The 14,432-nt window shown below is 34.1% G+C and overlaps 2 protein-coding genes across 2 annotated transcripts; both read right to left on the reverse strand.

Moving 5' to 3' along the window:
* Window positions 1-505: 505 nt before the first annotated feature.
* LOC129795354 (arylsulfatase B-like) lies at window positions 506-7,490 on the reverse strand. Its single transcript, XM_055836576.1, has 4 exons — window positions 6,816-7,490; window positions 5,239-5,651; window positions 4,417-4,530; window positions 506-1,696 (listed from the first exon to the last, which is right to left on the reverse strand). The coding sequence occupies exons 1-4, from the start codon at window positions 7,225-7,227 to the stop codon at window positions 947-949; spliced, it is 1,689 nt and encodes a 562-aa protein (XP_055692551.1). The 5' UTR covers window positions 7,228-7,490; the 3' UTR covers window positions 506-946.
* Window positions 7,491-8,663: 1,173 nt separating this feature from the next.
* On the reverse strand, window positions 8,664-10,450 carry LOC129795205 (arylsulfatase J-like). The gene is made up of 3 exons (XM_055836291.1): window positions 10,334-10,450; window positions 9,451-10,257; window positions 8,664-9,383 (listed from the first exon to the last, which is right to left on the reverse strand). The coding sequence occupies exons 1-3, from the start codon at window positions 10,448-10,450 to the stop codon at window positions 8,664-8,666; spliced, it is 1,644 nt and encodes a 547-aa protein (XP_055692266.1).
* Window positions 10,451-14,432: the final 3,982 nt, after the last annotated feature.

Genomic DNA, 14,432 nt, shown 5'->3' on the forward strand with positions numbered 1-14,432 from the left:
GAAATTGTTCTGTTTTTACGTTTTCCAGATTTTTTTCTTGATGGTTTAGCTTTTATTTCAAATCTTTATGAGGGTCTATTCTAACGTTTGACGTTTCTTTTTTTAATTAAATTTTCTGGATCTATTCTGGTAAATATCTTATTTATTCTTACAATTCGTCAGTTAAAAATTTTTTTGTAGGTAGGTTAGGTATTCTTTGAAAAATCTTATTAGGTTTTGACACTATATTTCTTTCTTTAATTGAGCTTCAGCAGTTTTAACGTTTGACGTTTCTTTTTTTAAATTGAGTTTTTAGGATCTATTCTGGTAAAAATCTTTTATTTTCTTGCAATTTTTGAGTTAAAAGATTTTTAGCAGGTATTTGAAAATTTTTTGAGATTTTGACGTTTCTTTTTTAATTGCCTTTTCATGATCGATTCTAGTAAAAATCCTTTCTTTTCTTGCAATTTGTCAGTTAAAAGATTTTTAGCAAGTATTCTTTGAAAAATCTTGTAAGATTTTGACATTTTATTTTTTCTTTAATTGACCTTCAGCAGTTGTAACGTTTGACGTTTATTTTTTTTAATTGACTTTTCGGGGTCGATTAGGTATTCTTGGAAAAATCTTGTTAAATTCTGATATTTTATTTCTTTCTTTAATCGCATTTTTGAAGGGAAATCGCTTTCCAGAACTCGCTTAAAGATCTTTCGGACTGTTTTTTCTTTGAACAACGAATTTCGTGCTCAAACGTCAATATTTAACAACATCGAACAGTCAAAATCTACCAATAACTTTTCAGTTGTTAGAAAAGAAAAGATTTTCATCAGAATCGTCCCTTTCTTTTCTTTTTCATTCCAAATCGCATTTGCATAAAGATTTTAACATTTTTTTCTTTTTAAATTCGTTTTTTTCTTTTAAATTCGGTTTTTTAGGATTCCTCTTAAATTTTGATTTAAACCTCTTAAGTTTAATTTAACTTAATTCTGACTTTTGGCATCTGCAATTCGTCCAACCATGATACCCAAACATCATTCCACAGTGCTGGATTGGACATTGGATCCTGCGGAGCATTCCTGGGGGGTAGAGCACTACCCTCAAACACTTGCACGCGTTCCGCCATTTCCTTCACAATTCGCGGGAATCTTTCAGCTAAATTATTCTCTTCGCACGGATCGTGTTTGAGGTTAAACAAACATGGCGACCGAAGTGCGTGGCATGGCGTCGCTTTCCATGGAGCTGAGCATTTAATTTGCGCTTTTTGCCGCAATTCCTGAATGTCGGCAACTTTGAGACGACGAAAAGCAAGTGGGGCAAGTGCTCGCCATGTTGGACTCTTCATCACGAGCTCAGCATAGGCATTAGCTGCGGGAGTTTTATCAGCTCCTACAACGTGTCCCAGCCAATCGTCAAATTTCCCACCAGAAGTCGTTCCATTGACGTACTTCCAACCGTCGCGGTAGTAGGAGCTGTATCCAAGGATGGGATCAATATTGTGGAGGATTTCATGGCGTGGCGAAGCTTTATTGCGTGAAATTGTTCGCCATACGTCGTACCCGTCAATTCCAGTGGGAGGATCAGTGCGACACAGACCAAGAAATGTTGGAAGCCAATCAGTTGAGTAGATTACTTCGTCAGACACACGATGACGCTTCTCAATTAATGGACTCCAAATCACAGCCGGCATCCTCATGCCACCTTCCCACGGGGAACTTTTTTGCTGCAAAGGTAAGGGAATTTAATTTAATTTGTGAATTAATTTAAGCGTTAAAATTTGAATTTTAATTCTTTTTTTTTTTCAAATAATAAGAAGCCAAAGAAGATGTTTTATGATGTCACGAAAGGGTTAAATAATAGGAGTTTAAATATATTTTCGATCTTAATTTTTTTAAAAAAAAAACATAAAACAGATTTTTCTAAGAGACTTTTCAAGTCCTTTTATTGTTTGTCATCAATGAAGCATTAATGCATATGCTTGATCACTCTGAAAATAATAAATTCGGGAAAATATATTTCTTCGGCTGTGTGGATGTCGAAATGACGTCCGGCCCTGAAGTTTTAAAAAAAAAAAGAAGAAGAAGAAGATATATTTCTTCTATGAACCTGAAAGGGTTAAACAATAAAAAAAACATTCTCTCAGAGCTAAAAAATGAATAAACCCCTTCCTAAATGAAGAGGAAATTCAATATTTTTTTCCGTATTAAACAAAACAACTTTGTTTCCATATAATCCAGTTTAAACTATCCAGACTTTAGAATCTAACTTCCGTCCGATTAATATATTGTCACCTTTAGACGATTTAATTCAAATTGCCCCCGTTGAGACAATTATCGTCTTCTTTTATAAAATGATAATTTCCTTTTTTTTAATTAATTCTAATTGCACATCAATTAAAATTCTTTACAATGTTATTACAAATTGATTACATTCCGTCGCAGTTTCAGGTAGTCTTTGCTTCCCTAACATGCGATTTAAAGTGTTGAGGTAGGTTGACGGTCTTTCCTCCTCCTAAGAAACTGACTTTTCATCAAAGTTTAGAGAAGTTTGAAGGTTAATCTTTTGCTAAATTATTATGTGAGATGAAATGAAAAACTGGATATCGCGATAGCAGCAGGTTGATGAGTTAAGGTACAACAATATATAATTATGAAAAAGGGGTCACATATACATACATTTTTATTTCCTTGAATTCTCAATGATCATGTCAATCAATTGGAAGATTATTAAAAGATTAAAATGAATCATTTTTTTATGCTCGAAAATCTCAAGTTTTGCACGCAATCTGATGGCTTTTCTCGGTATACTCTGTCATCTTTAGAGATTAAATTTCTGTATTTAACCCTTTAAGAACTGCAAAGGCTCATATGTCATATGTTGACCCAACATGAAACATTTTATTTTCCCATTTTTTTATGACTGCAAATTGTTTTTCCGAGAAAGAAATACATGAAATTCACGTAGAAGAAGTCTAAGAAGTCTAAGAAGAAGTCTAAGTTGGATCGCTCGGCGCAGTTGGACGTATTTTTGTGACGCTCTTGAATTATTAGTGATGGCTCGTGAATTATCGAAAAAAGGGCAACCCGTGAAATGTGATTCGGAGATTTCTCAACTGAAGGAGTTCTTTGAAAGGAGATTTGATCGAGTGGACAAATATATGGAGAAAATGGAAACAATTTTTTCGTCATTCTCAAAGGAACTCACTGGACTGAAGGAAGAAAATGATGCTTTGAAAGCTAAGATCATCTCTCTGGAGGATCGTTTGAGTGATGTGGACCCAGAACCTTGTGACTTGAATGCAATTGTGATAGATGGTATACCCAATGTCAACGAAAAACGCAAGTTTGCTCAAGCTGAGTGCACCTTGAAGGAAATTGGAATTTCTGTGGATCAAGGTGATTTGGATCAAGTTACCATCATTAAGAAAAAAATAGTGGCAAAAAATCAATCTGGTTCCAAAGAGCGGGACGCTGCTGATAATCCAGGAAAAAATTGTGTCATGATTGTGCGTTTTGCTTCGAGGCGGACAAGAGAGATTGCAATGCAACACTGGAGAAATCGAAAAAGGTCTGGATCAACGGCAATTGAGTTTGGGGGAATACCAGTCGAGTTGAGCGTGAGTGAGAGATTGAGCAAATCCCGTAGGGAGCTGTTCAATAAAGCAAGAGAGGCTGCTACGAAAAAAGGCTGGGCTTTTGCGTGGCACCAACAAGGTCGAATTCTGCTGCGTAAGAGGGGAAGAGGTACCGTTTTTGCAATTGATTCTCATCAAGATCTAAAAAAATTCATTGATTGTAACTAAATTGTTTCCAATTGTTAATAATTTTTGCATGACTTATTAGTAAATATTTTTGTAAATTCTTGGCAATGCGGATCTTTGAGAGATTACTTTAGTTTAAATTTGATAAAAAGTCAAGTGAATTTGTATGAATTTGAATTTAAATTACGCGTTGGGTGATCAACTGGGCTCCGAGGTGGCGACACAGCTTTTAGCTCTGCCACTTTGATCCCGAGTTCCTTCTACATTCTTTTTGTAAAAAATTGAAATATTTTGTAAATTTATGTATGTATGAGGAATAAGGTGAATAAATATACTCTATATACTCTATACATTTTGCCTTAAAAATGTCCTCTGAATTCGTTTACAGAACAAATATCAAGATAAAACAGCGCATGTTTCAATGTTTTTATGTTTCACGTTGGACGCGAAAGGGTTAAAAATTTTATCAAAAAGCATTGAGGAAACATTTGCGTGAATATTTCATCCATTTAAAGAAACAAAATTAAATGAGGAATTTTTTTTAAAGGTTTTTCCTTTCTTAGAAAATCTTTCTTGTCGTATTTTTGGTTACTATTTTCAAATAAAAACGCCTCAAAATGAACGAAGATTTACAGAAAATTAAGAAAAATAATAATTCTTTATTTATAAAACGAAAAACTTACCCCTTTGAGTGGGAAATTCGATCCAGTTGTTGAGTACAATCCCTTAGTTGGTGCTCCATTGTCTGAGTAGAAGAGAATCAGAGAATTCCTCAAGAGTTCGGTTTCCTGAAGAGCCTGCGGTGCAAAGAAAAATTATTTAAAAATATTTTAAAGAAAAAGAAATAATTAACCCTTGGAATGCGGAGCGGGGTCGTTGAACGACCCCAGCGCTATATTTCGTGCTATAACTCAATAAATATAAAAGATAGCGTTCCCATCTTTTGGAAATAAGTTCCTTGGTTATCTGAGAAGGTTGTGTAAAAATTTCAGCTCAATCCGACCACCACAAGAAAAGTTATTAAGAAAAATGTAGAAGAAGGGAATTCAAAAATTTTTGTAACGGTCATTCTGCGGAAAATTTCTTAGAGCATAAACAACATAAAACATAATTAGAAGCATGTAAATGTGCAAAACAATAAAGAATATTCGAGAAATATTGCCATTTATCATGTTGCGGGAAGTGAGGGGAATGTGGGGAAGAGTGAAAAAAAAATTGCAGTTGGGGTTAACTTTCTTGGCAAATTTCTCAAAAAGAAATTGTGAAAAATGATTGAAAAATGTTTTTCTCTAATATCTCCTTCTAAGTATTTTAGGGCGGCGAATTTGTGGTGCAGGGTGCAAGAGGACTATATAAGGAATCTATAGGCACTAACCCGACAACTCCAGGTTGTATAGTTTGGGAGAAAATTGGCCTTCTTTTTGGGGTCGTTCAACGACCCCACCTTCGCATTCTACGTAACTACCAAGGCCTCCGCATTCCAAAGGTTAAAAAAAATTCCTCACCATGACAATTTTCCCAACACTTCGATCCAAACTTGCCACCATTGCGGCATAGATCCTCCTTTCGGGATCTTCAATATAGCCGAATTTTAGGATTTCCTCCCTAGGCGCTTGCAGGGGGTTGTCTGCTTCCGCCGCATGGGGGGCAATGTGGGTCACAAGGAGGAAAAGAGGCTTATCCGTCTCCTGTTGATGCCTCCTTATAACCCTAACCGCTTCATCGGTCAGGATATCCGTGATGTACCCACCGGGGGATTCATACGTAACATTCTCATTGCGTCGCATATCGTGACCATCAAAGAATGGCTCCCACGGCATAAGGAAGCGCTTTGAGAAGTAACTAAGGGAGGGACCCCAAGGTCCAAAATGCGAATCAAATCCCCGCTGAAGGGGTGTAAAGTCCTTCCTTGCAAAGCCTGATGAAATAACGACAAAAAATTCAAATAAATTCATTTTATCATAGGTAAAAGGAGAAGATTGATAAAAGAAAAATCCAAAAGAGATTAAGAAAAAAATGAGAAAGATTTTGAAATTCGGTCATGAAGTTCGTTAACCCTCCTATCTTTAGATTAGGGAAGAGAAAGGAAGTCAGACGAAGTAAAAATGTAATATCTTAACATTTTTATCTTATCCAATTTAATTTTGGAACGTAAAAAGAGATTCACGTCATTCACGTGTAGCCTCAAGGGAAGAAGAGGTGTGCAAAGAAAATGTACACCGCATGGAATTTATAATTAAAAATAAATAAATAATTTATGAAATATTTTTTTCAAGTTCTTCAAATTAATCTGTCTTTAATTATGATTTTAAATTACTCCTTCTGTTCAATTTTTTTTTTAATTTTCTTTTAGTAATTAAGGGAGATTATTCATCGTTATATAGGTAATGATAATTCGATAAGATAATATAAAATGACGCACGTAAAGATCGCCAAAGAATCGCCCAAAAATAAACACAGTGACGTCACAATTGCTTTTTTTCGTATATTTTTTTCGTTCTACCTCAAGCATTTCTAATTTAGCAGGAATTGTCAATGAGACTAAAAAAAAATTCGCTTAATGTCAAATGTTAAAAAACGTTAGAAAAGATTTCTTAACAATTGGAAAAGACAAAAAGCCGCTCGAAACGTTAGAAAGAGAATGTCAACACAAATAAAAACACTGGAAAATAATGTCGAACGTGAAAAAAGCTAAAAATCACGAAACAAATGTTAAATAGGTTAAATACTAGAAAACGGTTAATATAGTTTAGCGTTGGTTATGCTATTTGTTTGTCCATCTTTTTGTTAATTCTTCATCAGTCTGTAAGAAGAAAGAAACAAAGCGTACACCGCATTCACTTTATTATTCATCCCTTGATTTACTTATGAAGCTTATTTCTTGAAATAATTTTTTTTACAATGTTTTTCTGCCAATATTTTGATTATTTTCTGAAATATTAATAAAGGACTTTATTCATTTTGAGTTTTTCTTCATTTCATTTCCTTATTTCCATTTCCTCTTATTTTTTTGAATGAACAATTCCACAAAATTAATAAACTCCTTTCAAATTGGATATATAATTAATTAATTTGGACTCACCTAAATGCCATTTGCCCACCATGTGCGTTCTGTAGGAGCCACATTCCTTGAGATACTCCGGGAGGGTTTTCTCATTCATGGGCAAACTCCAGGGTTCATCGGACACAATAACTGAGTGCTGCATTCCCAAATGAATGGGATATTTCCCCGTGAGGAGGGCAGCGCGGGAAGGTGAGCACAATGCGGGGGTGTAGTGGCGATTTAGGATGACCCCTTGATAGCCCAAGGCGTCAATGTTGGGGGTGGGAATTTGACTTGAACCTCTAAAACTGACGTCATTAGACCCCAAATCATCCGCTAAAATTACAACGATATTCGGCGGTCTCTTGGGGGGTCTCTTTGCAGCACATCCACAATGGCACAGAATTAAGAAAATTATTAAAACTCCACTAATCACCTTTGCAAAATGCATTTTTTTTTTTGCCACAATCAGGTGCGGGCTTTATTTTTTCTTTTAATTTTAAGTTCGTTACACAGAAGTTCACGATTTTGATATTTTTTGTAAAAATCTTTGCAAATCTGCACGATTTTTTTTGTAGGTAGGTAATACTTTATTATCGCGACTTTGCAGTTCCGCAACCACTTGCAGACTGATTGGTTTCGTACGACGATCAAAATTGCTTTTGATCTTGGCGCGCATGAAGCAGCTACAACGCCAATATTTTCCCGCATGATCGCGCACCGTGAGAACTGGTCTATCTGATAAGAATTTTCAGCATTTATTTATAGAATTTATTATGTAGAAATATGTACATATGTAGTGATTTTTCATCGAACATTCTAATAACATTGCCGCATGAGAACAATGTCAATGGAATAATAATATGTTTAATTGTTGTCGGAACCTGCATTTGAAAGCCCTTTTCCATGAACAAAAAAATATTAAAATGAAAATTTTGACTTTGAATTTCTTCAATGAAAGGAGTTTATTCGTTTTTGTTAGACTTCAATCATATTGATAAATTTAACAAATTAGACATTAACAATTACAAATTACTTTGGAAAAATCAAGGGGTGATTTTTGGCAAATATTTAGAATATTTTAGCAAATCGTCCGATTCTTGACGAATATAATAATAGTAGTTCTAATTTTCTTGACAAATAAACCGAATCTTAACAAAAACTTCGAATGTTCTTTAAGAAAAATCAGAATTTTGACGAATAGTCTGAAATTTCTTGAAGAAGAATTCGAATTTTCTTAACAAATAATCCGAATCTTGACGAATAGTACAAACCATGACGAATAGTTCGACTTTTCTTGAAAAATAGTCCGAAACTTGACGAAGAATTCTAATCTTCTTAACAAACAATCCGAATCTCGACGAACATTTTTTTCTCAAGGAATAATTCAAATCTTGACGAATAGTACAAACCATGGCGAATAGTTCGACTTTTCGTGAAAAACAGTCCGAAACTTGACGAATAGTTCTAATCTTAATAAATAATCCGAATCTTGACGAATATTTTTTTTCTCAACGAATAATTCGAATCTTGACGAATAGCTCCACTTTTCTTGAAAAATAGTCCGAAACTTGACGAAGAATTCGAATCTTCTTAACAAATAATCCAATTCATGACGAATAATTGGAGTTTTGTCTAATAATTCGAAGATTTTCGTTCAGACAAACACCTTTTTGGAAAAATCTTTCATTTCATTCATTGAAAAGTATAATCGAAAATTTTATTTTTCAATTAAAACCTCCTAGCGGTCATATTGTATAGAAACTTGTAATGTTGTAATTCTTGCCATCTCCGTGTTTTTTCTCAATTTATCATTTATTACACTTAAAAATATTTTAAACAAAATATACGGGCAGTGCACTTAGCAGTAATGCTGCAATGAATAAATTATTCAAACTCCAACCACCAAGTCCATACGCCATCATGGAGGTCTGGATTGGATTTAGGATCAGCAGGAAGATTTTTGGGAGGCATCATATTATCCCTGAATTCATCCACTCTCCTTGCCATTTCCTGAAGCCTCCTCGGTTGCTTCTCAGCCAAATTATTAATCTCACACGGATCTCTTGTCAAGTGGTACAAACATGGAGCTTCCAAGGGATTACATCGTGTGCGTGAACTCTGATTCCCGCAGTTAACTGCAGTTTTCTTCCTTAACGCCTCCACATCACGTGCTCGGAGTTTTCTTTTTGCAAATGGATTCAAGGCTTTCCAAACATCAGTCTTCATGACAATATCGGCATATTGCGAGGATTTCGGGTCATTCTCGTAGTGAATTTCTCCCAGCCAGTAGTCATACTTGCCAACTGCTGTTGTCCCATTGATGTACTTCCAACCGTCGCTGTAGTAGGACGAGTAGCCAATAATTGGATCAATGTTGTGGAGGATTTCCCTTCTTGAGGGACGCTTGTTCATGGATACTGTTTGCCAGATGTTTATTCCATCGATGTTCATGTTGCAGCTTGATGCATCGGCAACATGGATGAATGTTGGCAGCCAATCTGTTGAATGTACTACATGATTGGAGACGTAGTGACGCTTCTGAAGGAGTGGACTCCATACAAGAGCAGGACTTACCACACCTCCTTCCCAAGGGCTGTTCTTTTGCTGCAGTTAAAAATTAAAATTCAAAATCCAAATCCAATAGGGAGTTGATGCAAAATTTTAAACTTACTCCTCTTAACGGATAGTTTGATCCTGGTACAGAGTGCGGACCTATTGTAGGACCTCCGTTGTCAGAGTAAAACAGGATTATCGTATTCTTGAGCATGTTGTTGTTTTTCAGAGCTTTTACAATTTCTCCAACAGAACGATCTAACGCCTTCACCATAGCAGCGTAGGTTCTTCTATCGCGTGATCTGATGTGCGTAACTGTTGCCAGATCTTCAGGAATTGCTTCAAATAGTTCGCTTGGGTTACCACAATGTGGAGCAACTTGGGGGAAATAGAGGAAAAGTGGTCCAAATTTAGGATTATGATCTTCAATAACTTTAACGGCTTCCCGCGTTAAATCGTCCGTTGCATATTCTCCGATCACGCTACGATCAACGGTTTCATTGCGTCTGAAGTCAAATCCAGGTGGATAGGGCCTATAGGTGTACCACATGGCATAGTCAAAGTAGCCAATTGATGGTCCTAGGATACCTACGTGCGAATCAAAGCCTCTCCTTGTGGGAAGGAAGCTTTTCTTTGCAAAACCAAGATGCCATTTCCCCACAATTTGAGTTTGGTAGCCGACTTCCTTCAGATACTGCGGAAGGAGCTTTTCTTCCAGCGGTACACTCCATGGTTCATCTGATACGATCACAGAGTGTTGCATTCCTGTGTTAATAGGATACTTCCCAGTTAGGAGAGCAGCACGTGAAGGTGAGCACAGTGCAGGGGTGTAGTGTCGATTGAGAATGACCCCTTGATAGCCCAGAGCATCAATGTTAGGAGTTAGAATTTGATTACTGCCCCTTAGACTGATGTCGTAGGATCCCTTTGGAATTAAGACAAACTTTCTATTATTTGTTTTCTCAGTTTTTCTCACAATAATTCACGTCGTCTTCACTTACAAGATCATCCGCTAAGATAATAACAATATTAGGCCTTTCATTCTTAATCACTTTTCCACTCACTTTGTACAGAAAAATCAGGAAAATTGTCACAAAAATTATATTTCGATGAGACATTGCGTTTATTTATGATTTTTTTATCTATCCCGCTTCGCAGTTGGCACAAAACTAATTAGAATTTCGCACCTGATATAATTTTTATTTTAAAGACTGATGGAATGGAATATTTTATGAATATTAATTACCTGTGTATTTGACTTGTGTACAATTATTTTATGTTTGCAGAAGCAAATTGTTTTTAAAAGGAAGTACGAAATTTAGGTAGAAATTAAAGAGCTTCCGGGAAAGTAGCTAAAGTAACATTATTTTCTCATTTTTGTCTTAATTCAATTCCTTAATTTCTTTAAAATTAATAAATTACTTAACAATTAATTTAATTCTAAAAAATCCAGCTCAACTCTACGAGTTTTCATTCAGCAGGTGAAATTCGCATTGAACTTGACATCAAGGAGAGCTCACAGATATTCTTTTTGGGGAATTTTCCACATTTTACCTTACTTCACAAAGCCTCACTTGTGAATTATGCAAGAAATGTTACACCTACCATTTTATTGACTTGACGCGGCTTTTATTGTTTGCGCCGTCAATCATCTATTAATAATTATTGCAAAATTGTTAATTAAGAAATTTCTCCGTTAGAAAAGCTTTTTATTTAAAAAAAAAGTCCATAATTCATCTACAAAGAAGCCACGCGGTGTTTTATTGAGAGAAACTTTCGCTGATGTCTTCCGCGTTTGATTAATTGAAAAGTACGCGACAGGGAAGGGACTAGACTAAAACTATAAAATATTAACATTAAAATCTGAAAGCTTAACCACGAAATCGTACTTTGCAGCAAATTTTAGCCTACATTTAGCTCATAGAATTTATATGGAAAACTTCCATTGAATTTGCTTTCCTTTTCTTCTTAAAATTTTCTTCCCTGACCACCCGCAATTGAAGCTATTCAGATTACGCAGAGTGAGAGAAAGAATTTTTTGACGAAATATAAGACCACTGACTCATCGTGGGATGTGATAAAATTGTATTAAAATAGTTTCTCTTCCTTCAAATGTAAATTGCTCCCGCGCTTTGTCTCGTGAAAATCTGGCGACCAGACTGTTGCAAATTTTATCTCCCTCATGTTTTGCAAAGCAATGCCACGCAGCATCAACATTTAATGCCCAGAGATGTGCTAATACACGGAGAATTTGTTAATTTTATTTATGATCTTTTTAATTGAATGATTTTTTTATAGTGTTTTTAGCTGTGACTTTTTTATGGGTGATAAAGTGTTTGAATTTTGGGGTTTTTGAGGATTAAAAATTTTCCTATAATTCCTTTTTAATTTTTGTGAATTCATCGCTTGTATCAGTCCTTATAGTAAAGATCATACGAATGAATATAAAACAATAAATAAAATATTAAATAAAATTAAAGAAAATGAAGAAATGATTGAATGAAAAAATCAATAAAATGAATGAATGAATGAATGAAACAGTCGAAAGAGATGAATGAATCAATGAATCAATAACATTATAAAGAAATGAGTAAAATGAATAAATGAATGAATGAATATGTTAAAGACCTCAAAGACCAATTAATTTAACAAATTGTAGTATATATAATTTGGAAAAAATTGGAAAAAAAATTTGGACTTCCCTTTGGAAATGCCTGACTTTATAAAGTTTAAAAGGCAGCTCGCCACCTCACTCCCGCCCTTTTTCCCCTGGGTTTCATCATAGACGTAGCAGCAGGCTTTCTGGGTGCCCAAATCATACACTGTGAAATTAAAGACACCCAATTTTCTTTTATAATAAAGCGCACTCGCGTGATTCGAGGGAGCGTTGAGAATCTTTTCATAATCAAAAACGGCGGCGCAGATATCATCACTTTCCCTTGCTGCTTTCTTGTTTTCACTCATTTCTTTATAATTTCATTGATTCATTGATTGACTTACATATTTATTCATTCATTAATTTAACAATTCATTCACTCTTTCGACTGTTTCATTCATTCATTTTATTAATTTTTTCATTCAATCATTTCTTCATTTTCCTTACTTTTATTTAATATTTTATTTATTGATTTAAATTTTAAAATATTTTAATTGAATAGTTTTTTAAGTGCTTTTAGCTGTGATTTTTTTATGAGTGATAGTGTTTGAATTTTTGTATTGAAAAAATTTCCTTTTCAATTTTTCTGATTTGCTAAATTAATTGAGTTTTTTATTCATTCATTCATTTGTACATTTTACACTTTTATTTATTTATTGATTCATTGATTGATATATTTATTCATTAATTCATTCATTGTTTCGACTGTTCCATTCATTCATTCGGTTCTTTGTTTAATTTCTTCATTTAATTTGTCCGTTCGTCCATAGTTCATTCATTTATTCATTATTCATTTTTTCATTCAATAATTTCTTCATTTTTTTACATTAGTTATTGATTTATATTCATTCATTCAAACGATCATCTGTTGTTCGTTTACTTGTTCATTAATTTGTTCATTCACTGATTGATTTATTCTTTAGTTCATTGCCCGACTCATTTATTTTTTCGTTCAATTCATCATTCAATCGTTCAGTTATAATTTTATTGATTAAGTCATTAATTTACTAAATTATTAATTTATTCAATAATTTATTTATTTCTTCATATTTTTAGTCATTCTTTTGATTTTCTACAGAGTTTTTCAATCTCTGTGCGTCCAACGACGTCTCAGCGCAATGTATAATAGCAGAATTATTTTTAGTATGTACCTACTCTCTGTCCCTTAACCGTTTTTCTTATATCAAAAGATCTTCTAATCATTTTTCTTAGCTTCCTCAGATAATTCTCTGAAAGTTTGCATTATTCTTTACATAAAATTGTCATCAATTTCGTGCAAATTTGTAATCTATTCAACACTACAAACACCCAAAAAATTCTTGGCAAATTCGTTCTTGTCTTTTTTGCCTTCATTCTTTGTATATTTTTGCCACAAACTCTAATTACTTTCTTCAATTGCTCACACACCCGCGTCTCTTTGGCCTATACGTCCTGTGAAATTCAAGCATTTCCCGCGCGAATTTTCACGCAGTCAGTGGTTTGTTTGAATTTATTGTGCGTAGTACGTTGAGTTTCGTTCGTGCAAAGTGAAAAATAATTCAGGAAAATTATATCAAAATGTCGCTGAAACCCAAATTTATTTACACCTACACGAAAATAATGCAAGACTCTGATGGAAGGCGCAGGGTGGTGTCAATTGAGAGGGGGTGTGTGTGTGAGAGAAATTTTAATATTTTTCAAAAGATCATTTAATCGTTATTTTTTGTGATTTATTTTTAAGTTTTGTGAATTTTAGAAAATAATTTTGCGATTTAACGTCTTGAAGGCCTCTCGTGAGGTCGTCAAAGTACATTTGCAGCGGAATTTCAACTCCACAGGGGCACTACAAGTACTCAACGAGAGCCTTTCGTGGTGGATCCACCGGATGGGGGGATAATTTCAATCCTGCCAATCATATTTTCAATGTAAGAAAATGCAAAATTGCGAAGAATTCATTATTTTTGTTGTTGATTTCAAAATGCAATTGATCAGTTTGAAGGTATTTCTGTAAGTTTCTTGAGAGTTTTTGATCAGTTTAAATTTTTAACAATGATTTTGAGCTGAATTTAGGATTCGATAAAGATTTTATAGGTTACGTATAGTAGCGGGGATGTCTTGATGATTTTTTTTCCAAAATTGATTACAGTTTCAAAGAAAAGCAATTCTTATTAAAAGAAATTTACTTTTTTAATTAGTTTTCGAAACAGATTTTTACATTTTTTTTTTCAAAATCGGTTCGTTAGATTTTTCCAATACAGTACAGAAGTATTTATGCCATTTTTAAAACTTAGAATTTTACTTTAAAAATAAATTGTTTTTTGTTAAATTAGCAATCATTTCCATTAATATCGAAATTAATTCTACGTTTTTAAAAACTAGAAGCTAAGTTCTAGGTAAATAGAACCACAAATGCTCTCACAATCACCCTTTACTTCAATATTTCTGAAAGTATTTTTGAGTCCTAA

The sequence above is a fragment of the Lutzomyia longipalpis genome, chromosome 4 (assembly GCF_024334085.1).
Source record: "Lutzomyia longipalpis isolate SR_M1_2022 chromosome 4, ASM2433408v1".
Taxonomy (NCBI): Eukaryota; Metazoa; Arthropoda; class Insecta; order Diptera; family Psychodidae; genus Lutzomyia; species Lutzomyia longipalpis.

Bases quoted from the DNA above. Each gene is read 5' to 3' on its own strand.
- LOC129795205 (XM_055836291.1), bottom strand. From the start codon at position 10,450: ATGTCTCATCGAAATATAATTTTTGTGACAATTTTCCTGATTTTTCTG. The intron at 10,258-10,333 runs GTAAGTGAAGAC...TTAATTCCAAAG, and splicing joins TTATCTTAGCGGATGATCTT to GGATCCTACGACATCAGTCT. The intron at 9,384-9,450 runs GTAAGTTTAAAA...TTTTAACTGCAG, and splicing joins CAAACTATCCGTTAAGAGGA to CAAAAGAACAGCCCTTGGGA.
- LOC129795354 (XM_055836576.1), bottom strand. From the start codon at position 7,227: ATGCATTTTGCAAAGGTGATTAGTGGAGTTTTAATAATTTTCTTAATT. The intron at 5,652-6,815 runs GTGAGTCCAAAT...TTATTTCATCAG, and splicing joins GGTGGGCAAATGGCATTTAG to GCTTTGCAAGGAAGGACTTT. The intron at 1,697-4,416 runs GTAAGTTTTTCG...TTACCTTTGCAG, and splicing joins CGAATTTCCCACTCAAAGGG to CAAAAAAGTTCCCCGTGGGA.